Source organism: Mustela erminea, chromosome 2 (assembly GCF_009829155.1).
Source record: "Mustela erminea isolate mMusErm1 chromosome 2, mMusErm1.Pri, whole genome shotgun sequence".
Taxonomy (NCBI): domain Eukaryota; kingdom Metazoa; phylum Chordata; class Mammalia; order Carnivora; family Mustelidae; genus Mustela; species Mustela erminea.
The window spans coordinates 23,140,108-23,165,835 of NC_045615.1; the positions used below are offsets into that span (position 1 = coordinate 23,140,108).

The 25,728-nt window shown below is 36.4% G+C and overlaps 1 protein-coding gene across 12 annotated transcripts in view; it reads right to left on the reverse strand.

The window, feature by feature from the left end:
* Positions 1-25,728, reverse strand: part of IQCM (IQ motif containing M) — a 482,329-nt gene that overhangs the window by 223,446 nt on the left and 233,155 nt on the right. For all 12 annotated transcript variants that reach the window (XM_032332483.1, XM_032332475.1, XM_032332473.1 and 9 more), the window contains one exon: positions 21,707-21,771. In XM_032332483.1, coding sequence (XP_032188374.1) covers positions 21,707-21,771 — 65 coding nt within the window. The remainder of the gene's footprint in view (positions 1-21,706; positions 21,772-25,728) is intronic.

The following is a 25,728-nucleotide window of genomic DNA, read 5'->3' on the forward strand; positions in this document are numbered from 1 at the left end:
CTTGCTCCTGCTTGGGTGTACAGCTTTCCTGAGCAGAACCTTACATAGAAGAATAAGCAATATAAGGAAGAGGCCAAAGCTCCATAATTAACAACTAAGAGGAAGTTTCTAAATTCTTGGCAAGTCATAAGCAAGGGACCAATAGCTCCTGAAGATTCAGAGTCAAGTAGACATTCTAAAAGCCAGCGAAATAGTCATAAGGCAGGAAAGTCAGGGTAGGTGGATAATCAGCAAAAAGGACAAACCAAGCACCATCAAATGATATCAGGGAAAAGAAATGAATAATTGAGGCAATTATCTGACCTAGATTTAGCTACCTTTATCCTCTTCTGAGACTACTAAGGAACGATACTGAGGAAGGCAGGCCTGGCATACTGAACATGCAGCTAAATGATAATACTTGACTTCGAGGTGTGTGAGTTTGGGATGGTAGCATTTCCCAGGACATGCAGTTCTCTGGTAGCTATTTGTCCAGATTTCTTCCCAACACAAGTATATGGCACTGGAGCACCATGAAGGTGATTCACCATAGCTCTCTCTATAAACTCAATAACCCTAGCAGAAAGCAACTATGTCATCCTTGGCATCAACAGAGCTGGGAGTCAAGGGGAACCTAGACATAGTCAAATATGCCTCTTAGCTTGCTACTCCAAAGTGTGGTCTGAGGGCCAGTGGCATCAGCATCACTTGGTGTTTACTGGAACTGCAGTATCTCAGACTGTACTGATTCTGTGTTGTTCAGGAAGAATGACCCTCAAACTGAAAAGGATAGAACAGATACTCACAGGAGAAAACTGAAGCTCAAACCAAGGAAAGATCTCACAAACAAAACTGAAGCTGCTCTTAGTTAGTTAAATTTTCTGTGCTCAGGAAAGTAATTTCCCAGATTCATCTGTTCATCTGCTGTCTTTGAGAAACTGAACAATGAATGTGATATGAGAATTCTGGAGAGAGGTAAATATCTTCACTTTCAAAGAGGAAAAAGCAAAAAAAAAAAAAGAAATTACAAAGTATGGACATGTTTTATCAGTTATCAACTAGTTGGTAGGTAATTAAAGTAATAAAGGTGCCAAGAGCCAGCATGTGCATAAAAACAATGTCAAGCCACCTTGAATTTATTTCTTTTATTTAATTTTAGTTTTATTATTATTATTGTTTTGTTTTTACTAGATTGATATACCAGGGAATGATTTGTGATGTCTCTAAATGTAAGGAAGGCAATTTTCAAGGTTCTTATAAAAACTTGTAAATCAGCTAGAGAAATAGAAAGCTGATTGGGTGGTTTTAGATGATAGGATGAATAGTATAATTTCTGGCTAAGATAAGAAATAAAGGAGAGAAAATTTGGAGAGGGAAATACAGAATTATTTCAGTTTTAAGAGATGGCTAAGGGATATTCTAGTAAAGATACCAATAAGCAGTAGAAAGTTTGAAATAGAAGCTACAAATGGCTAGAAAGGGAAGAAAATTCACTAAAAGACAAAGATTAAAAAAAAAAAGTAATCCATGCATTGAACAAATATTTGTTCATTCATTCAGTGTAAGGTGTTCTTCTAGCAGTGAGAATACACTAGAGTAAATAAAACAGAAAATCCCCTGCCCACGTTGGGCTTATATTCTAATGGGAAAGACAAATAGTAATCACAGTAAACAATGTAACTACACAGTATGTTAGAAGGCAATATGTGTCATAATTAAAAAAATAAATAAATCAGGGAAGGCGGTTAGGGAGTGCTGCAGGGGTGGAGGATATAATTTTAAATGCATATCGTGGCAGGTGTGGGATTCTTGAAAAGGTAATATGTGAACTAATTATCTTAGGTAAACGTGACAAGAAGCTAAATCTGATGTTGGAATGTCATAGCTTTACAGGCAAAGCTCGCAATTGGTTAATATATATGGTTGTGCAAATAATTCCTTTCAGACCTATGAAAATGGTTAGGTACCTTTCCTCTATCACTGCAATTGCCACATTACTTTATAATTATCTCTGGGTCTATCACCCCTCTATCCTCTGAAGTCCCCAAGAGTGACACATTTTTTTTGTTTGTTCGGCAATATGTAGTGAAGAAAAGAGGGGTAGGAAAAGAGAAGAAAGGAGGAACGAAAGGAGATCAAATGGAGATACATTCAAATATTTGGGGTCTTAGGGTTTTCTTGTTTAGGGTTTTGTTTTGTGTCTGTTTGTTTTCATAATTTAAATCAATGTGAGTATTGCCCTTAAGAAACTGCCCACCAAAACTGACATAATGGACTTGATGCATTGATCCACAGTGTTGACAGTTTGGTCCCACTCTAGATTCCATAGATAAAACTACATTTGAAATACTGTGTTTTTTCCTAAGCAACATACTGTGAAAGGGATACTTTTGAGTATGGTGGGTACTTGTTCCTTTCCTCTGTTTTAGACCACCTTCTCTTTGTAGAACTGGACTTCTTCCACTTGTGTGAATCCTACATGATTTGTCCAGGGATGATCATATCATCCATGTTGAAGGTCAGCCAGAATAATCCAGAGTGGGGGCGGGGGGGGGCTGTATAAAAAGAGACCTTTCCTTTTGGTAAAAGCAGGAAGTAAGTCCATCGCAAATAGCTGGAAGTCAACCATTTTTCTTAACATAACAGAGAAAAAAGTCCTTAGTAAGAGGTGTTAAAGCCAAGCAGGAGAAAGCAGAGATTTTAAATAAATAAAAACAGAGTGCATATTAAAGACATTACATTTGACCTCTGAACAGCATGGGGGTTAGAGGCACTGACCCCTTGTGCAATAAAAAAACTGCATATAACTTTTGATTCCTGAAAAACTTAACTACTAAGAGCCTACTGTTGACTGGAAGCCTTACTGATCACATCCACAGTCAATTAACACATATTTTATTATATATATGTACACACACACACACATACATATACATATATATATATATATGATATACTATACTCTTACAATGAACTAATCTAGAAAAAATTGTTATTAAGAAAACCATAAAGAAAAAATAATTTATAGTACTTTTATAGTACTATACTATAAAAAAAAATTCTCATGTAAGTAGACTCTTGCAGTCCAAACCCATGATATTCAAGGGCTAACTGTACTTGAGTCTGTTGAACCAACTGAGCCTGAGATGTTAAACAGATACAAAGAACAGATGTCCACCATACCCTATTCTTTTGGAATCTCTCCATTTATGTGAGCATACAGGTTCAAGTATCATTTTGCTTAAACTAAGTTAAATTACCATTCTAATGAAGATGTTGTAAAACCATTTTATAAATATAAACTGAAGGGCTTAATCTAAAAAGAGAAGGTGGATAACTAGGTTGTGACTTCAAGACATAATCAGGACCAATGGATTACCAGCTCAAGGGATATAGGTGATGAGCTTCAACAGAGAAGTGCCTGAAAATCAGAGCAGTCCTTAGAATTAAATGGGATGCCACTTGAACAGAAGCATTATGAATCTCTGGAGTTTTCAAGTAAAGGCTATGTAGGTACCGTGTTATAAAGATGCACCCTGTTCCTCTATGAATTAAAGATCTGTCAACTGTTCTGTTCTATACTTACAAATCAGTCCATTATTTTAAAAAACAATTATGTGCCTTAGAAATACAACAAAAGAAAAATTTATCACTGAGTTCATATGAATCTTCAAGGGATTAACAGCTCACCACAGAAAGACATCAAAAGAAAGTATGTGTCTTATTCATGGAATACAATAGGTTATCTGAAGGAAAAAGAAGATACTTGCTATATGGTTAGAGGTATTAAACAAATTCAGGTAGACCTCAAAGAAGACTGTTTATATAAAGAAAATCTCACAGAAAATAAAAGTATAATGTCATCATAATAGTACAATAGATTACAATTGATACAGCTCCTGGCTCACAATTTTCACTTAGATTCTGAGAATGGACTCTGAATACACTGATGCATTATTTTCCTTTACCTAATAATACAAACTGCATTTGATACTTTACATTAAAGATACCATATAAAAATAAGAGAAAATAGGGATGCCTGGATGGCTCAGTCAGTTGAGCATCTGCCTGCAGCTCAGGTCATGATATCAGAGTCCTGGGATGGAGCTCCACATGGGGCTCCCTGCTCAGCGGGGAGCTAGCTTCTCCCTCTCCATCTGCCACTCTCTCTGCTTGTTCTTGCTCTCTATCTCTCAAATAAGTAAATAAAATCTTTTTTTTTAAGAGAAAATAGGTTAAGCATCAAAAAGTTAATGAGGAGGTTTTTTTTTTTTTATGATGGTAGGAAAAGACAAGATCTTACTTACTTCATAGCAAAATACCATTCAATCTTTACCTTTATTGAGTTAAAAATATATATACATAATTCACGTACAAATTACATTTTTGAACTAAAAATTAAGAATTACATCTATTTGTCTTTAATTCTTTTTAATTTAGGAATCTTATATTAGGTATTTTACTTTAAAAAACAATAAAATCTACAAAAATATTCCTTTGTCAGTTCTAATTGAACTGTCTAACTGAATTTGCTTGGCTTCTTTGAAATGATTAACTCAACCTTCCCTTAATAATGGTTTCAGGTTTTCGCAATCATAGTTTAATCTTATGGATTCCTACTGATCTTCTGAAACTTAAAGAGTTTCAAAAATCTCAAAATTTATTATTTAATTTGAAATACTAAAGAAATAGAAGCTATACAGGATTCAAACAATTTTATAAATGTTCACCTATGAATATTATATTCTATAAATATTGGGCAAGGGTGTCTATAAAATCAAAATTTACAGTAGAATTAGAAAATCAAGGCAATAAGATCATCTCTTTCTCATAAAAATACACAAATACATATATTTAAGAACCCAAAAATAAAATCAAGTAGCCACTTTTTGGCAACTACAACCTACTAAATTCAACCTAAGTGTACTGGAGTTGAGGATTACAGTTCCTTGTTTAATAATAACACTAATGAAAAGTCTTACGTACATCTGTACACCTATTTGTATAGGCAAATGTACCATGCCATCTTTTCTTCTCCTTCTAAATTTTGAGATCTTCACAGTTGCAAAAGCAGGGAGGTAAGACCAAAATAATAATAATAATAAAAATAAAAATAAAGAAAGAAAGAAAAAAAATTTGAAAGTTTGTCTTTTACGCATATGATCATTGAAGATTAGGACAGAAATGATCATGACTCTGCCTTAGGAATCATCATTTATCTATGAGGCAACAAGTTCCATTTCTCTGAGAACAGGAACAGGTACACAAATTTACCATGACTCCAAATCCAGTGCAGCAGCAGTAGTTTTAATTAGCTTAACTTCCTTGCCCCACCTTTTAACAGACAAGGGGGTGTCTCTTTAAAAAGTACTGCTGAGTAGGTGCATAAACCAGTTCTATATGCCAAATGTAGAGGGTTCCTGCAAAGCTTGTGGGTATCTGTGAATGAATTCATCATTTTTTTTTTAAATATAACTAAGAAGAGAAGGGGAAAGAACAAACTCTGTTGTACTTACTGTAGCCTGACAGTGGTAATATATGGGTGACATAGTCTTACCCTTGAAATGCAAAAGTACTTTAGAAATTGGCCAGTACCTTATTGAAGTTGACTGATGACTGATGGAAGGTTATAATACACTCTGCCTCATGCAGACTGTAAGGAAACCTCTAGCTGAAAATATATGGGAAATTCTCTAACAAGAAAGTTCCTTCCGGCCAAGCTGATAGGGTCCCAACATTTGGATTTTAAAAAGTTACATGGACATTGGGGAGGGTATGTGCTTTGGTGAGTGCTGTGAAGTGTTTAAACCTTGTGATTCACAGACCTGTACCCCTGGGGATAAAAATATATGTTTATAAAAAATAAAAAATTAATTAAAAAAAAAAAAGTTACATGGAATTTCTATGATAGAAATGGTGCATGTTGCTACAAAAGTCACTTATTTGTGGAGCATAACAAATAGCATGGAGGACATGGGGACTTAGAGTGGAGAAGGGAGTTGGGGGAAATTGGAAGGGGAGGTGAACCATGAGAGACTATGGACTCTGAAAAACAATCTGAGGGTTTTGAAGGGACGGGGGGTGGGAGGTTGGGGCACCAGGTGGTGGGTATTATAGAGGGCACGGATTGCATGGAGCACGGGGTGTGGTGCAAAAATAATGAATACTGTTATGCTGGAAATATAAATAAATAAATAAATAAATAAATAAATAAATAAATAAATAAAAAAGAAATGGTGCAAGATTTCAAATAAACAAGAAAATATTAACAATGTTTCACTTAGATATTTGCAATGAAATTGTCTGTGTGTGATGTATTTACAGCTTTATATTGTTCACCACTTTGCTTTGTTTTCACATTGTTTCCCTCTCCCTGGGATTTTTTATCCTAGTGATCACTAGAGCACTCTAAGATTTGCTAACTCATGAAGTAAGGTTTCAGTCTACTTAAGTAATCATCAGAAAGGTTGTTAACAATTAATAGACAAATGGCATAAAGCAGCATGATTGGTATGAACACTGAGAATTAACAGTTGGATCCTAGTTAACAGTCCTGTTTGTTGATTTTGTTGTTGTTTTTACTTTTGTGTCCTTGAAAAGGTCACTTAATCTTTTTGAATCTCAATTTTCTCAAGTAGAAATTAAAAGGATTAAATCAAAAGACCTCTAAACTTCTCTTCAGCCATTATTTGCTAAAATGTGTAAGATATCCTGCAAAAATTAGCTGGATATCCCTGCAAAACTTTGCCATAGCTCTTTATGCCGGCAACAGATGGTAGACCATACAGGAAAATGTTTAGCATTCAGATTAGCTGGCTGGCTCCCGTAAAATAACTATAATAAACACTCATTTTCAGACTGTACAGTTTTTTAATCATTGAAAGGGCTGGACTAGATTTTAATTTAGTGACACCTGTGAGGAAAAAAGACCTCCCAATCAAGAAACCAGGTAAGGAATATTTCTAGGAAAAAGACAGATCAGCTGGTTTTAACACCATTAAGTAGTTATAAAAAACAGCCTTCTTTCTTTAAACCAAGTCTTTTTGTGGAAAGGTTTTTGATAACAAATTCAATCTTTAATAGACATGGATCATCCAATTTTCTATTTATTCTTCTGTCAGTTTTGTATGTTATCTTTTTTCAAAGAATTTGTTCACTTCATCTTAGTTGTTGCATGTGGCAGGCATGAAGTTATTCACATCTCCTTTATTTTTAATACCAGACTTTGTGTTGTATCTCTTCTTTTTCCTGATCAGTTTTGTTATGACCTTACAAATTTTATTAATCTTTTCAAAGAACCAATTTTTGCTTTCTTAACTTGCCATATTGTTTCTCTGTTATTTCACTGCTTTCTTATCTCTGTAATGAATGTTACATGTACACTGAGAAAGAATGTATATTCTACTGTTGTTGACCGTAGTCTTCTATAAATGTCAATTAGGTCAAGTTGACTTGGTGGCTTGTTCAAATCTGCAATATCATTCTTTATTCTTTTTACTAATATTCTTATTACTAAAAGAGGTATGGGAAATTTTTCCAGCCATATTATGGGGTTGTCATCCATTTTGCTCTTTAATCCTATCAAGTTTTGCTCTATTTATTTTTTTATTTTTTATTCTTTAATTTTTTAATTTATTTTCAGCATAACAGTATTCATTGTTTTTGCACCACACCCAGTGCTCCATGCAATCCGTGTTCTCTCTAATACCCACCACTTGGTAACCCGACCTCCCACCCCCGCCCCTTCAAAACCCTAAGATTGTTTTTCAGAGTCCATAGTCTCTCATGGTTCACCTCCCCTTCCAATTTCCCTCAACTCCCTTCTCCTAACTCCCCTTGTCCTCCATGCTATTTGTTATGCTCCACAAATAAGTGAAATCATATGATAACTGACTCTCTCTGCTTGACTTATTTCACTCAGCATAATCTCTTCCAGTCTCATCCATGTTGCTACAGATTTGGGTATTCATCCTTTCTGATGGAGGCATAACACTCCTTAGTGTTTATGGACCACATCTTCCTTATCCATTCGTCTGCTGAAGGGCATCTTGGTTCTTTCCACAGTTTGGCGACTGTGGCCGTTGCTGCTATAAACATTGGGGTACAGATGGCCCTTCTTTTCACAACATCTATATCTGTGGGGTAAATACCCAGGAGTACAATTCCAGGGTCATAGGGAAGTTCTATTTTTAATTTCTTAAGGAATCTCCACACTGTTTTCCAAAGTGGCTGTACCAACTTGTGTTCCCACCAACAGCGTAAGAGGGTTCCCCTTTCTCCACATCTCCTCCAACACATGTTGTTTCCTGTCTTGCTAATTTTGGCCATGCTAAGTGGTGTAAGGTGATATCTCAATGTGGTTTTAATTTGAATCTCCCTGATGGCTAGTGATGATGAACATTTTTTCATGTGTCTGATATTTGTATGTCTTTATTGGAGAAGTGTCTGTCCATATCTTCTGCCCATTTTTTGATATGATTGTCTGTTCTATGTGTGTTGAGTTTGAGGAGTTCATTATAGATCCTTTTGTCTGTACTGTCATTTGCAAATATCTTCTCCCATTCCGTGGGTTGCCTCTTTGTTTTGTTGACTGTTTCTTTTGCTGTGCAGAAGCTTTTGATTTTGATGAAGTCCCAAAAGTTCATTTTCGCTTTTGTTTCCTTTGCCTTTGGAGACATATATTGAAAGAAGTTGCTGTGGCTGATATCGAAGAGGTTACTGCCTATATTCTCCTCTAGGATTCTGATGGATTCCTGTCTCACGTTGAGGTCTTTTATCCATTTCAAGTTTATCTTTGTGTACAGTGTAAGAGAATGGTTGAGTTTCATTCTTCTACATATAGCTGCCCAGTTTTCCCAGCACCATTTATTGAAGAGACTATCTTTTTCCCACTGTATATTTTTTCCTGTTTTGTCGAAGATTATTTGACCACAGAGTTGAGGGTCCATATCTGGGCTCTCTACTCTGTTCCACTGGTCTATGTGTCTGTTTTTATGCCAGTACCATGCTGTCTTGGTGATCACAGCTCTGTAGTAAAGCTTGAAATCAGGTAACATGATGCCCCAGTTTTATTTTTGTTTTTGAACATTTCCTTCACAATTCGTGGTCTCTTCTGATTCCATACAAATTTTTGGATTATTTGCTCTAGCTCTTTGAAAAATACTGGTGGAATTTTTATCAGAATGGCATTACAAGTATAGATTGCTCTAGGCAGTATAGACATTTTAACAATGTTTATTCTTCCGATCCAAGAGCATGGAATGGTCTTCCATATTTTTGTGTCTTCTTCAATTTCTTGTAGTTTCTCGAGTACAGATCATTTACCTCTTTGGTTAGGTTTATTCCCAGGTATCTTATGGTTCTTGGTGCTATAGTAAATGGAATCGATTCTCTAATTTCCCTTTCTGTATTTTCATTGTTAGTGTATAAAAAAGCCACTGATTTATGTACATTGACTTTGTATCCTGCCATGTTGCTGAATTGTTGTATGAGTTCTAGTAGTTTGGCGGTGGAGACGTTTGGGTTTTCCATATAAAGAATCATGTCATCTGCAAAGAGAGAGATTTGACTTTTTCATTGCCAATTTGGATACCTTTTATTTCTCTTTGTTGTCTGATTGCTGTTGCTAGGACTTCTAATACTATGTTGAACAAGAGTGGTGAGAGTGGGCATCCTTGTCGTGTTCCTGATCTCAGTGGGAAGGCTGCAAGCTTTTTCCCATTGAGGATGATATTTGCTGTGGGTCTTTCATAGGTAGATTTTATGAAGTTCAGGAATATTCCCTCTATCCCTATACTTTCAAGTGTTTTAATCAGGAATGGATGCTGGATTTTGTCAAATGCTTTTTCTGCATCAATTGAGAGGACCATGTGGTTCTTCTCTCTTCTCTTATTAATTTGTTCTATCACACTGATTGATTTGCAATGTTGAACCATCCTTATAGCACAGGGATGAATCCCACCTGGTCATGGTGGATAATCTTTTTAATGTGCTATTGGATCCTGTTTTCTAGGATCTTGTTGAGAATCTTAGCATCCATATTCATCAATGATATTGGTCTGAAATTCTCCTTTTTGGTAGGGTCTTTGCCTTGTTTGGGGATCAAGGTAATGCTGGCTTCATAGAAAGAGTCTGGAAATTTTCCTTCTGCTTCAATTTTTTGAAACAGCTTCAGAAGAATAGGTATTATCTTCTTTGAAAGTTTGGTAGAATTCCCCAGGGAATCCATCAGGTCCTGCGCTCTTGTTTTTTTGGGAGGTTTTTGATCACTGCTTCAATCTTGTTACTAGATAGCAGTCTATTCAGGTTGTCAATTTCTTCCTGGTTCAGTTTTGGGAGTTTATAGTTTTCCAGGAATGCATCCATTTCTTCTAGATTGCTTAGCTTATTGGCATATAACTGTTGATAATAACTTCTGATGATTATTTTGACTTCCTTGGTGTTAGTTGTGATCTCTCCCTTTTAATTCATAATTTTATGAATTTGGGCTTTCTCTCTTTTCTTTTGGATTAGTGTGGCCAATGGTTTATCGATCTTATTGATTCTTTCAAAAAAACCAGCTTCTAGTTTCATTGATACGTTCTACTGTATCTCTGGTCTCTACCTCATTTATCTCAGCTCTAATCTTGATGATTTCCCTTCTCATGTGTGCAGTTGGCTTGATTTTTTGTTGATTTTCCAGTTCTTTAAGATGTAGAGACAGCTGGTGTGTTCTGCATTTTTCAATTTTTTTGAGGGATGCTTGGATGGCTATGTATTTCCCCCTTAGGACCACCTTTGCTGTATCCCATAGATTTTGGACCAAAGTGTCTTCTTTCTGGTTGGTTTCCATGAATTGTTTTAGTTCTTCTTTGATCTCCTGGTTGATTCAAGCATTCTTAAGCAAGTTGGTCTTTAGCTTCCAGGTGTTTGAGTTCCTTCCAAACTTTTCCTTGTGATTGAGTTCAAGTTTCAAAGCATTGTGATCTGAGAATGTGCAGGGAATAATCTCAATCTTTAGGTATCGATTGAGTCCTGATTTGTGACCCAGTATGTGGTTTATTCTTGAGAAGGTTCCATCTGCACTTGAGAAGAATGAGCATTCTGTTGTTTTAGGGTGGAATGTTATATATATATATATATATATATTCCATCGGGTCCAATGTGTCATACAATGTTCTTGTTTCTTTATTAATTTTCTGCTTCGATGATCTATTTCTGAGAGAGGCATGTTAATTTCTCCTACTATTAATGTATTCATATCAATATGACTATCCTGATTAACAGTTTTCTTATGTAATTGGCTGCTCCCATATTGGGGGCATAGATATTTACAATTGTTAGATCATCTTGGTGGATAGTCCCTTTAAGAATGATGTAGTGTCCTTCTGTATCTCTGACTAGTCTTTAGTTTAAAATCTTTGTCTGATATGAGAATCACTACCCCAGCCTTCTTTTGAGGCCCATTGGCATGAAAGATGCTTCTCCCTCCCTTCACTTTCAGTCTGGGTGTATCTTTAGGTTCAAAATGGGTCTCTTGTAGACAACATATGGATGGGTCCTGTTGTTTTATCCAATCTGAAACCCTGTGCTGTTTTATGGGTGCATTTAGGCCATTCACATTGAGAGTGATTATTGATAGATACGTTTTTATTGACATTGTGTTACCTTTGAAGTCTTTCTTTCTGTAGATTGTCTCTATATTTCTGTTCAATGTTATTCTTAGGATTTTTCCTCTTTTATAGAACCCCCCCCTTAAAGTTTCCTGCAGTGTCGGCTTGGTGGTTGCATAGTCTTTTAAGCCTTGCCGGTCTTGAAAACTCTTTATCTCTCCATCCATTTTGAATGTCAGTCTTGCTGGATAAAGTATTCTTGACTGCATGTTCTTCTCATTTAGTGCCCTGAATATATCTTGCCAGCCCTTTCTGGATTGCAAGGTCTCTGTGGAGAGGTCTGACGTTATTCTGATGGGCTTTCCTCTGTAAGTAAGGAGCCTCTTTGCCCTAGCGGCTTTCAAGGGATTATATCTACAATTATGATTCCTCAATTTGACTATCACGTGCCTTGATGTTTTTCTGGAATCTATAGTCTTGGATGGATACCGTTCGGCCTCTAGTACATGAACGCTGGTTCCATTCGTGAGATTGGGAAAATTTTCATGAAGAACTTGTTCCACTATATCTTCTAGACTTCTTTCTTTCTCCTCCTCTTCAGGGATTCCAATAATTCTGATGCTGGAACGTTTCATGGCATCATTTATTTCCCTGATTCTGTTTTCGTGGTTTCTAAGCTGTTTGTTCCAGGCTTCCTCCTGATCTTTTCTCTCTATCTGTTAGTCCTCCAGATCACTAATTCCATCTTCTGTCTCAGTTACCCTAGCTTTGAGAGAATTTAGATTAGATTGGAACTCATTGAGAGCATTGTGAAGCTCATACCTAGTAGCTTTCAGCTCTGCCCTAACATTGTGAACATAAGTTTTGTTTTATTTATGTTGACTCTCTCTTAGTAAGGTATACATATTTAGGATTATCAGTTAATTCTGATTAATTGGCCCTTTTACAATTAGGAAGTTTCTGCCCTCTTTTTTTTTTTGATAATTTTTTTATTTTTTATAAACATATATTTTTATCCCCAGGGGTACAGGTCTGTGAATCACCAGGTTTACACACTTCACAGCACTCACCAAAGCACATACCCTCCCCAATGTCCATAATCCCACCCCCTTCTCCCAAACCCCCTCCCCACAGCAACCCTCAGTTTGTTTTGTGAGATTGAGTCACTTATGGTTTGTCTCCCTCCCAATCCCATCTTGTTTCATTGATTCTTCTCCTACCCACTTAAGCCCCCATGTTGCATCACCACTTCCTCATATCAGGGAGATCATATGATAGTTGTCTTTCTCTGCTTGACTTATTTCGCTAAGCATGATACGCTCTAGTTCCATCCATGTTGTCGCAAATGGCAAGATTTCATTTCTTTTGATGGCTGCATAGTATTCCATTGTGTATATATACCACATCTTCTTGATCCATTCATCTGTTGATGGACATCTAGGTTCTTTCCATAGTTTGGCTATTGTGGACATTGCTGCTATAAACATTCGGGTGCATGTGCCCCTTTGGATCACTACGTTTGTATCCTTAGGGTAAATACCCAATAGTGGAATTGCTGGGTCATAGGGCAGTTCTATTTTCAACATTTTGAGGAACCTCCATGCTGTTTTCCAGAGTGGCTGCACCAGCTTGCATTCCCACCAACAGTGTAGGAGGGTTCCCCTTTCTCCGCATCCTCGCCAGCATCTGTCATTTCCTGACTTGTTTATTTTAGCCATTCTGACTGGTGTGAGGTGATATCTCATTGTGGTTTTGATTTGTATTTCCCTGATGCCGAGTGATATGGAGCACTTTTTCATGTGTCTGTTGGCCATCTGGATGTCTTCTTTGCAGAAATGTCTGTTCATGTCCTCTGCCCATTTCTTGATTGGATTATTTGTTCTTTGGGTGTTGAGTTTGCTAAGTTCTTTATAGATTCTGGACACTAGTCCTTTATCTGATATGTCGTTTGCAAATATCTTCTCCCATTCTGTCAGTTGTCTTTTGATTTTGTTAACTGTTTCCTTTGCTGTGCAAAAGCTTTTGATCTTGATGAAATCCCAACAGTACATTTTTGCCCTTGCTTCCCTTGCCTTTGGTGTTGTTCCTAGGAAGATATTGCCGCGGCTGAGGTCGAAGAGGTTGCTGCCTGTGCTCTCCTCAAGGATTCTGATGGATTCCTTTCGCACATTGAGGTCCTTCATCCATTTTGAGTCTATTTTTGTGTGTGGTGTAAGGAAATGGTCCAATTTCATTTTTCTGCATGTGGCTGTCCAATTTTCCCAGCACCATTTATTGAAGAGGCTGTCTTTTTTCCATTGGACAGTCTTTCCTGCTTTGTCGAAGATTAGTTGACTGTAGAGTTGAGGGTCTATTTCTGGGCTCTCGATTCTGTTCCATTGATCTATGTGTCTGTTTTTGTGCCAGTACCATGCTGTCTTGATGATGACAGCTTTGTAATAGAGCTGGAAGTCCGGAATTGTGATGCCACCAACGTTGGCTTTCTTTTTCAATATCCCTTTGGCTATTCGAGGTCTTTTCTGGTTCCATATAAATTTTAGAATTATTTGTTCCATTTCTTTGAAAAAGATGGATGGTACTTTGATAGGAATTGCATTAAATGTGTAGATTGCTTTAGGTAGCATAGACATTTTCAGAATATTTATTCTTCCAATCCAGGAGCATGGAACATTTTTCCATTTCGTTGTGTCCTCCTCAATTTCTTTCATGAGTACTTTATAGTTTTCTGAGTATAGATTCTGTGCCTCTTTGGTTAGGTTTGTTCCTAGGTATCTTATGGTTTTGGGTGCAATTGTAAATGGGACTGACTCCTTAAATTCTCTTTCTTCTGTCTTGCTGTCGGTGTAGAGAAATGCAACTGATTTCTGTGCATTGATTTTATATCCTAACACTTTGCTGAATTCCTGTATAAGTTGTAGCAGTTTTGGAGTGGAGTCTTTTGGGTTTTCCACATATAGTATCATATCATCTGCAAAGAGTGATAATTTGACTTCTTCTTTGCTGATTTGGATGCCTTTAATTTCCTTTGGTTGTCTGATTGCTGAGGCTAGGACCTCTAGTACTATGTTGAATAGCAGTGGTGATAATGGACATCCCTGTCGTGTTCCTGATCTTAGTGGAAAAGCTTTCAGTTTTTCTCCATTGAGGATGATATTTGCGGTGGGTTTTTCATAGATGACTTTGATGATATTGAGGTATGTGCCCTCTATCCCTACACTTTGAAGAGTTTTGATCAGGAAGGGATGCTGTACTTTGTCAAATGCTTTTTCAGCATCTATTGAGAGTATCATATGGTTCTTGTTCTTTCTTTTATTGATGTGTTGTATCACATTGGCTGATTTGCGGATATTGAACCAACCTTGCAGCCCTGGAATAAATCCCACTTGGTCGTGGTGAATAATCTTTTTAATGTACTGTTGAATCCTATTGGCTAGTATTTTGTTGAGTATTTTCGCATCTGTGTTCATCAAGGATATTGGTCTATAGCTCTCTTTTTTGATGGGATCCTTGTCTGGTTTTGGGATCAAGGTGATGCTGGCCTCATAAAATGAGTTTGGAAGTTTTCCTTCCATTTCTATTTTTTGGAACAATTTCAGGAGAATAGGAATTAGTTCTTCTTTAAATGTTTGGTAGAATTCCCCCGGGAAGCCGTCTGGCCCTTGGCTTTTGTTTGTTTGGAGATTTTTAATGACTGTTTCAATCTCCTTACTGGTTATGGGTCTGTTCAGGCTTTCTATTTCTTCCTGGTTCAGTTGTGGTAGTTTATATGTTTCTAGGAATGCATCCATTTCTTCCAGATTGTCAAATTTATTGGCGTGGAGTTGCTCATAGTATGTTCTTATAATAGTTTGTATTTCTTTGGTGTTAGTTGTGATCTCTCCTCTTTCGTTCATTATTTTATTTATTTGGGTCCTTTCTCTTTTCTTTTTGATAAGTCGGGCCAGGGGTTTATCAATTTTATTGATTCTTTCAAAGAACCAGCTCCTAGTTTCGTTGATTTGTTCTATTGTTTTTTTGGTTTCTATTTCATTGATTTCTGCTCTGATCTTTATGATTTCTCTTCTCCTGCTGGGCTTAGGGTTTCTTTCTTGTTCTTTCTCCAGCTCCTTTAGGTGTAGGGTTAGATTGTGTACCTGAGACCTTTCTTGTTTCTTGAGAAAGGCTTGTACCGCTATATATTTTCCTCTCAGGACTGCCTTTGTTGTGTCCCACAGATTTTGAACTGTTGTATTTTCATTATCATTTGTTTCCATGATTTTTTTCAATTCTTCTTTAATTTCCCGGTTGACCCATTCATTCTTTAGAAGGATGCTGTTTAGTCTCCATGTATTTGGGTTCTTTCCAAACTTCCTCTTGTGGTTGAGTTCTAGCTTTACAGCATTGTGGTCTGAAAATATGCAGGGCATGATCCCAATCTTTTGATACCAGTTGAGTCCTGATTTAGGACCGAGGATGTGATCTATTCTGGAGAATGTTCCATGTGCACTAGAGAAGAATGTGTATTCTGTTGCTTTGGGATGAAATGTTCTGAATATATCTGTGATGTCCATCTGGTCCAGTGTGTCGTTTAAGGCCTTTATTTCCTTGCTGATCTTTTGCTTGGATGATCTGTCCATTTCAGTGAGGGGAGTGTTAAAGTCCCCTACTATTATTGTATTATTGTTGATGTGTTTCTTTGATTTTGTTATTAATTGGTTTATATAGTTGGCTGCTCCCACGTTGGGGGCATAGATATTTAAAATTGTTAGATCTTCTTGTTGTACAGACCCTTTGAGTATGATATAGTGCCCTTCCTCATCTCTTATTATAGTCTTTGGCTTAAAATCTAATTGATCTGATATAAGGATTGCCACTCCTGCTTTCTTCTGATGTCCATTAGCATGGTAAATTCTTTTCCACCCCGTCACTTTAAATCTGGAGGTGTCTTCGGGCTTAAAATGAGTTTCTTGGAGGCAACATATAGATGGGTTTTGTTTTTTTATCCATTCTGATACCCTGTGTCTTTTGACAGGGGCATTTAGCCCATTAACATTCAGGGTAACTATTGAGAGATATGAATTTAGTGCCATTGTATTGCCTGTAAGGTGACTGTTACTGTATATGGTCTCTGTTCCTTTCTGATCTACCACTTGTAGGCTCTCTCTTTGCTTAGAGGACCCCTTTCAAGATTTCCTGTAGAGCTGGTTTGGTGTTTGCAAATTCTTTCAGTTTTTGTTTGTCCTGGAAGCTTTTAATCTCTCCTTCTATTTTCAATGATAGCCTAGCTGGATATAGTATTCTTGGCTGCATGTTTTTCTCGTTTAGTGCTCTGAAAATATCATGCCAGCTCTTTCTGGCCTGCCAGGTCTCTTTGGATAAGTCAGCTGCCAATCTAATATTTTTACCATTGTATGTTACAGACTTCTTTTCCCTGGCTGCTTTCAGGATTTTCTCTTTGTCACTGAGACTTGTAAATTTTACTATTAGGTGACAGGGTGTGGGCCTATTCTTATTGATTCTGAGGGGCGTTCTCTGAACCTCCTGAATTTTGATGCTCGTTCCCTCTGCCATATTGGGGAAATTCTCCCCAATAATTCTCTCCAGTATACCTTCTGCTCCTCTCTCTCTTTCTTCTTCTTCTGGAATCCCAATTATTCTAATGTTGTTTCATCTTATGGTGTCACTTATCTCTCGAATTCTCCCCTCGTGGTCCAGTAGCTGTTTGTCCCTCTTTTGCTCAGCTTCTTTATTCTCTGTCATTTGGTCTTCTATATCACTAATTTTTTCTTCTGCCTCATTTATCCTGGCAGTGAGAGCCTCCATTTTTGATTGCACCTCATTAATAGCTTTTTTTATTTCAACTTGGTTAGATTTTAGTTCTTTTATATCTCCAGAAAGGGCTTTTATATCTCTCAAGAGGGTTTCTCTAATATCTTCCATGCCTTTTTCGAGCCCGGCTAGAACCTTGAGAATTGTCATTCTGAACTCTAGATCTGACATATTACCAATGTCTGTATTGATTAGGTCCCTAGCCTTCGGTACTGCCTCTTGTTCTTTTTTTTGTGTTGAATTTTTCCGTCTTGTCATTTTGTCCAGATAAGAGTATATGAAGGAGCAAGTAAAATACTAAAAGGGTGGCAACAACCCCTGGAAAATATGCTTTAACCAAATTAGAAGAGATCCAAAATCGTGAGGGGGGAGAAAGGGGATAAAAAGAGGTTCAAAAAGGAAGAAAGAAAAAAAAAAAAGAAAAAAGAAGAAAAAAAAAAGAAAAGAATTAAAAAAAAAGAAAACAAATAAGAAAAATATAAAAAAGAAAAAATAAATATATTAGATAAACTAGTTAAAAAACGTTAAAAAAGAATAAGGTAAAAGTTAAAAAAAAAAAATTTAACCAGAAGGCAAGAAAACAAAAAAACAAAAAATTAAAAAGAAAAAAATTTAAATTAACTGCAAGACTAAAAAAAATCACAGGGAAAAAGCCATGAGTTCCGTGCTTTGCTTTCTCCTCCTCTGGAATTCTGCTGCTCTCCTTGGTATTGAAACCGCACTCTTGGTAGGTGAACTTGGTCTCGGCTGGAATTTCTTGTTGATCTTTTGGGGGAGGGGCCTGTTGTAGTGATTCTCAAGTGTCTTTGCCCCAGGTGGAATTGCACCGCCCTTAGCAGGGGCCGGGGTGAGTAATCCGCTCGGGTTTGCTTTCAGGAGCTTTTGTTCCCTGAGCGCTTTCCGTAGAGTTCCGAGGGACAGGAATACAAATGGCGGCCTCCTGGTCTCCGGCCTGGAGGAGCCGAGAGCCCAGGGCCCCACTCCTCAGTGCGCCCTCAGAGAACAGCGCCCAGTAACTCCCGTCTGCCTGACCTCCGGCCGTGCTCCGAGCTCACCAAGCCTGCGACCGGTTCAAGGTAACACCGAGCTGTGAGCTTACTGTCGGCTCTGTCTCTGTAGCCGGCTTCCCCGTTCCAATACCGGCAAGCTCTGCAACACTCAGACACCCCCGATCCTTCTGTGACCCTGCGGGACCTGAGGCCACGCTGACCCTGCGTGGGCTTCGCCCCGGTTTAGCCTCTGGAGCGATGTCCCTCAACGGAACGGACTTTTAAAAGTCCTGATTTTGTGCGCCGTTGCTCCGCCGCTTGCCGGGAGCCGGCCCCTCCCCCCGGGGTCTATCTTCCCGTCGCTTTGGATTCACTTCTCCGCCGGTCCTACCTTTCAGAAAGTGGTTGTTTTTCTGTTTCCAGAATTGCTGTTCTTCTTCTCTTCGATCTGCCGATGGATTTTCAGGTGTTTGCAATCTTTAGACAAGTTATCTAGCTGATCCCCAGCTAGCTGAGGTAGTCTCAGCCTGCCACTTCTCCGCCATCTTGAATCCTCCCCGAGTTTCTGCCCTCTTTGATGCTGAAAAAGTCCTCGAAGTCTGCCTTGATGTTAATATGGCCACTCTAGCATTCTTCTGCTAGCTTTTTTTTCATTGTTTATCTTTGACTATCCTTTTACTTCCAATTAAATCATCTTTTACAGAGAACAGAGAGTTAGGTCTTGCTTTTTTATCCAGCCTGACGAACTCTTGTTTTTAAGTATACTGTTTATTCTTTATATTTACTATAAATGTTGCTACAGTTGGGCTAAAGTCTGCCATTTTCTATTTCTTGTTTATTCACTCAATATGTTCCACTTTCCTGTCTTCTTTTGGGTTAACTGAACAGCTTTGGGTATTCTATTTTAGTTTATGTACTTTTAGGTTTGCCTTTTTGTATTAGTGGTTGCTCAGGAAATATGCATTCTTAATTTACCACACTCTATTTAGGATTAATACTGCTACACATAAAATTGTAACTTGCAAAAGAATAACTCTATTTCTTTTATTGTCACATATATTTGCATCTCCCTAACTTATAAGTAACATAATAATGTTATTATTTTGCCTTAAATGGTCAATTTTAAAGAATTTTTTAAAAGATTTTATTTATTTATTTGCCAGAGAAAGAGAGATCACAAGTAGGCAGAGAGGCAGGCAGAGAGAGAGAGAGGAGGAAGCAGGCTCCCTGCTGAGTAGAGAGCCCGATGTGGGGCTTGATCCCAGGACCATGAGATCATGACCTGAGCCGAAGGAGAGGCTTTAACCCACTGAGCCACCCAGGCACCCCAATTTTAAGAGAATTTTTAAAATATATATTCTTTTGTACTGATCAGTACATATTTTCTATTTTCAATCTTCTTTATTTCTTCTTGTAGATTGAAATTCTCATCAGGTATCATTTCCTTTCAGCATGAAGAACTTTCTTTAATATTTATGAAGTGCAGATTAGTTGGCAATAAATTCTCATTTCTTTAACTGAAAATTGTTTTTTTTTATCCTCAATGCTGTGAGATAGTTTCATTAGATACAGAATTGTCAGTTGATATTTTTTTTTTATTTCAGCCCTTTAGAGATATAATTTTACTACCTCTGTCCTCCATCATTTCTGATGCAAAGACATCCATCATTCTGAGAATTGTAACCCTCTGAATAATGTGTACTTCCCCATCTGGTTATTTCCAAAGTTTTTTCTTTGCCTTTGATTCTCAATTCTGACTAGGCTCTGCCTACATAGGGTTTTTCTTGTATTTATCTTGCTTAGATATGATGATCTTAGATATGTAAAGATGTTTTTCATTAAATTTAGGAAAATCTCAGCTGTTGTATCTTCAACTATTTTTTCTGCCTCTTTTCTATTTCTCTTATCCTTTTGAGACTCCAATTTATATATGGTAGTCCACTTGATATTAAATGATAGGTCAGTCAGGCCTTGTTCATTTTTATTCTAATTATGGTTTATTGTGCCTCAGATAAGTTTCTATAGATCTACAAGTTTACTGACCTTTTCTACTTTCTTTCCCAATATGTATTCAACCTATCCAATGACATTTTCATATCAGATACTGTATTTCTCAGATCCAGAATTTTTATTTATTTTTTATAGTTTCCATTTCTAAACTGTCATTCTCAGTTATTATGAACTTCTTTTCCTCTAGGTCCTTAAACATTTATAATAGCTGCTTTAAAGCTCTTTCCTCGTAATTCAAACATCTGGGATATCTTTTTATTTGATGTGAGCCAGATTCTCCTGTTTCTTCATGTCTAATATTTTATTTATTATATATAAACATTGTACATTATAGAGATTCTGGATTCTGTTTTTGTTCTGAGGAATGTCGATTTTTTTTTTTTAATTCTAGGTGGTAGCTGAGTTACTTGTTTATCATTTTTAACTTGTAAAGGCTTGTTTTCATGCTTTTGTTAGAAAAAATCAATTTGTTTTGTCCTTATACTAAGGTGAATCTCTCACTCCTATGAATAATCACCACTTCTTAGGTGTTGGCCTTCTAAGACTTTAATGGAAAGACTGAGGTGTTCATTAAGTCCCCATCACTTGGTAGGACTTAAACTCCAATTTCTGCCTCCTTTCATGATGAATAGCAATCTGCCTAGGCTTTAAGTGCCATAGATAACAAAAATTTTATTGTGTTCACTCTGTCCTTAGCACTTAAAATAGCAGGTGCTTGATATTCATTATTGACTGAATAAACTATCAGTATTAAAATAATATTTGGTGGATTAATGAATGGATGTATTACCAGTGAATAAGAAAACACAAGTATGAAACCCGTCCTTCTAAGAAACTTCGTGGTTACCTTTCTACAATCCCTTCTCTCCATCTCACTGTATAAACTATCTCACAAAATCAATAGTTTTTCATAAAAGTTTGTTAACAAATTTGCTACATGTAGTAGCACGGCAATCTAAAGAATCCCTCACAGATTCATTGAAAGGCATGCTTTTAGCGTAGTGAATTTTAGTATCCTGTTTCTAACACAAAAAACAGCTGAAGCATTACATTATAGTATTGTTACACTACTTTTCCCAGCTACTACATAGTAAGTTCCAGCCTGGTCTACTGAATGATCATTAATATACTCAAAACATTTTTTTTCTCCTTGCCTTAGTCAGAGTAAATGGAAATACTGAAAATGATATAGTAAAACCTTGAGCTTTCAACAATGTGCATTTCTTTAAACCCCATACTTAAGTCAAGATAAAACCCAAAATAAGCACATTAATTTATATTTTTCTGCTATCATATAAAAGATACACCTGGAAAAAAAAAAAGATATACCCAGGTCCTGGCTTTGGTCCTGGCTTTGGTTTGATAGGCTGTTGTTCCTTCTTCTTTAAGATTTTCTAGAACAAAAGAAAGAAGAATCAACTTAAGTAGGAAAACAACTTCACTGTGTATAAAATTTTAATTTAATTAAGGTTCTGTTATCAAAGGGAGAAAGAACTATTCCATTTTAATATATATTACAAACCTAAACACTGATATAAATTGGTTAATTGTACCATGCACAGAAACATCCAAAATGGAGTCAGGAATGTCAAGGGCCCTAAGATGTCAGGAGCCAGGAGACCACTGGAGAAATGCATGACCTGAAAAGAACATGAATTTTAGGATGTGCCAACCATAAATGGCTACATTCTGTTGCAGTTCTTAGAATGAGGCTCACATCACAGAAATGCAACTTAGCATTTCTGGTATAGTAACCTATTCCGGTACAGGTTAGTATACCAGCTATACTATAGGTTACTATACCAGGTATAGTAACCTAAACCTGGTATAGTAACCTATCCTAAATAGACCAACATTAATTATTTTTACCCACACCAGTCAGAGTTCTTGCAAAACAACTTATATAAGCCTACAGGTTTTGCCTTTATATGCTCTGTCATTTTCCTCCCACCTTAGAACACATTTTAGTTTCCTCCTGAGTCTGTGTCTCCTGGGTTGAAATTCCTGAAGACTCCAAATAATCTTTTGGTTTGCTTTGCAGCCTAAGTACTTTCCTGCTTGACAATACTGAGAGGAGTATGACCATTGAACCCCCTCCAGCACCTTTTGGCACTTCCAGTGAGCAAATAGACATAAATCTATTACAGAAGAGAATTTATTTATTTGCTTATGTGTCCTCTGTCTTATAAAAAAGATTCAAGGTGCCTTATGAAAAATACAGTACATATGAAAAAGAAAAACAAGAAAATCAGGTTAAAGGTAAAATATGGATAGAAAAATATTGTCAAGTATTTTCTGATATTACTTGATGTGGCACACAGATTTGGCTCTCAAATCCCTAGTAACAAAATGTTATGGACAGAATTGTGTCCCCCCACAATTCATATATTGAAGTCCTAATCCCCAATATAACTACATTTGGAAGTAAGGTCTTGAGGTTAAATGAGGTCATAAGGGTGAAGTCCTAATCCAATAGAACTTGTGGTCTTATAAGAAGAGGAAGAGATGCCAGGACACATGTGCACAGGGAAAAGGCCAGGCCATGTGAGGACAACCAAGAAGCAGCCATGTATAAAACAAGTACAGAGGACCCAAGATAAACCAAATTTGCCAGCATCTTGATCTTAGATTTCCAGGCTCCAGAATTGTGAAAAACCTAATTTCTGTTCTACAAGCTACCCAATCTGTGGTATTTGATTATGGCAGGACTGGCAAACTCATACACAAAGTAACAAAGAAAACACAGTAGTTCTAATATTCAAATGTCTATAAGACAAGCAAACTTGTGAAAATTTCTTCCAGGAGTGCTTCAGAAGAAGCCCAGTATAATGTGATGGTTACCTTCAACAGCATCTATTCAACAATTACATCTATTCAACAATTACATCCATTTAATGTGGATTTTTTTAAAAACAATCTTTCAATATCAGTCAACAGTAAAAAGAACAACTCAGGAAGATAATTCAGAGTAACTGTTGATTCCCTCTCTGGTCATTCAGCATGATCCAAAGGTTAAACTGATACCTAGAGGCATTGATGAATTGCATATCTACTTTGTAACCCTCAATGACAATTATTTTGCACAAAATGGGTTTTGAAAATAATGGTCTCAGATAAGAGGAATTTGAGGTAATCTTGATAAATGAGTAAAAGGTTAATGGATTTTGGATTGTTGGTTTTGTCTTCTTTCTCCCACTTTTTAAGAAGTAAAGAAAAGTAAACATCTTGGTTATTGTTATATGGTATGCTCATGATACCACAAGGAAAATGCTTATTTTAGTTTAGCTTTTTAAGTTTCAAATATGTGTTTAACCACAATTTGACAAGGGAAGCAAAAGAAGTCTCTTATATTAAATCTCAAAATACATAAAGAATAAATTTAAGATGAAATGTGGAAGACAGTGTGTCTGTACTGCAAAAACAGTATTAGGACATAAGAATAATGGTTTTTAAATATTTTAAATTATAACTCTCTCTTTTAAAGTTAAATTCATTCTGTCTCATACTGCTCTCTCAAATACAATCTAACTTGTATATGTTAATTTGTATTTTATGCCATTCATTTTTTAAGATTGAAGATTAACTCTCCTTCTATAATTATGTTAGAATGCCACAATAATCTTGAGAATTAGTTTGTAACATCTCTCAACTACTTGTTACTTTTAGAATTCCCTGGTGATGTTTTCATTTTCAAAATAAACAATCATCCTCAAGAATAATATTGTACTTTAAAAAATTTATGTGCAACATGTAGGTGATAATAAAACATGAAACAGGACCTATATATTTTAATATATATATAATATATATATGTATATATACATATATATATATATATATCTTAAGATGTTCCAAGGCATGCATTCATGGCTACAAAAGTACTAATGACTACAAAATTAACTTTAACAAATATATTTCATACTTTAGCACAAAACAGTGTGCTTGGCCTGGAACACACTGTCCATATGTGATACTACTATTTATGCTTGCCAACTTAATATTTTTTTAACTGTTTCTTTCTTGGCCAAACTAACTGAAAGGGCATGTTCTCCATGATGAAGGGTGACAAATGTGAAGGCTTCCGGGTAAAATATTCTCAGACAAACATTCCTGAGGATTCTCATTACTAAAATAGTCTCTGATTTTTTTTCCAGTTACTCTCTTACAACTTGATTGAATTCACAACCTCCATTGTGTCCTCTCATCATATCTAACAGAATTAGAAACTGGTTTTTTGTTTTGGATTTTTCTGGGGGTGAGAGGGGAGAGTGGTCTCCTTTTTGCGAAATTAGCAGCAGTCCTTTTATTTAAGAAGTTCAGTGGGATTTTTTATAAGTCTTAGTTTTCTACATATTTATATATTGAATTTAAAGTCCATTTTGCCTTAATGTTTCAACTCAATTCTCTCTCAAAATCTTTTCTCTTTTCACAGGTACTACCTGCTTCTTTAAACTACTTCAAGCTCTTAGTCACTTGATGACAATGCATCTGGAGTGACACATTCTAAATACTTGATGTAAAATGTAAATTATTTATTAAGCCCTCGGGTCAAAATTTCAAAATTTTGTAACAACCTGTGTGTTATCTATTCCAAACCATTTTTCAGACTCCTTTGCCTCACATATTTTCTCAAATCCCATAATTTAACTGGTTCCAAGCTTACTTCTGATAATTTACACAATATTATTACACTTCCAGCTTCTTTTTAGAAGTAGCTGTCTAATCCTTCAATTATCACCTTCTTTCTGCATTTTACCTTGATTTTTTTTCCTTTTAACAATGCTATTAATTTCTCTCACAGTATAATAATTAAATTCTTGATTAACCACAGATGAAATATGGAAGAAAGCCTTTCACTTTGGATATTAACTCTAAGAAATATTTCTACATTACTTGTATTAGTGTGGAATTCTAGAAAATGTTTGCTATAAAAAGGTAATCTATAATTGGCATATTACACCCCCAATACCTACCCCAAATATGGTTAAAGGCTATTTACTGAGTAGCAAAGAATTTTCATAGTTTTATTTTTTTTAAGATTTTATTTATTTATTTGACAGAGAGAGATCACAAGTAGGCAGAGAGAGAGGAGGAAGCAGGCTCCCTGCTGAGCAGAGAGCCCGATGTGAGACTCCATCCCAGGACCCTGAGATCATGATCTGAGCCGAAGGCAGCGACTTAACCCACTGAGCCACCCAGGCGCCTGAATTTTCATAGTTTTAAACAGCTTTGTGACCCTACTAGAAGTATATATAAAGACATCATTAAAGGTAAAATGAAAGGTTTGTTTAAAAGCAGGTAACTGTGAAGAGAAAATCATTGATAGCATATACTTATAAAATTACAATTAC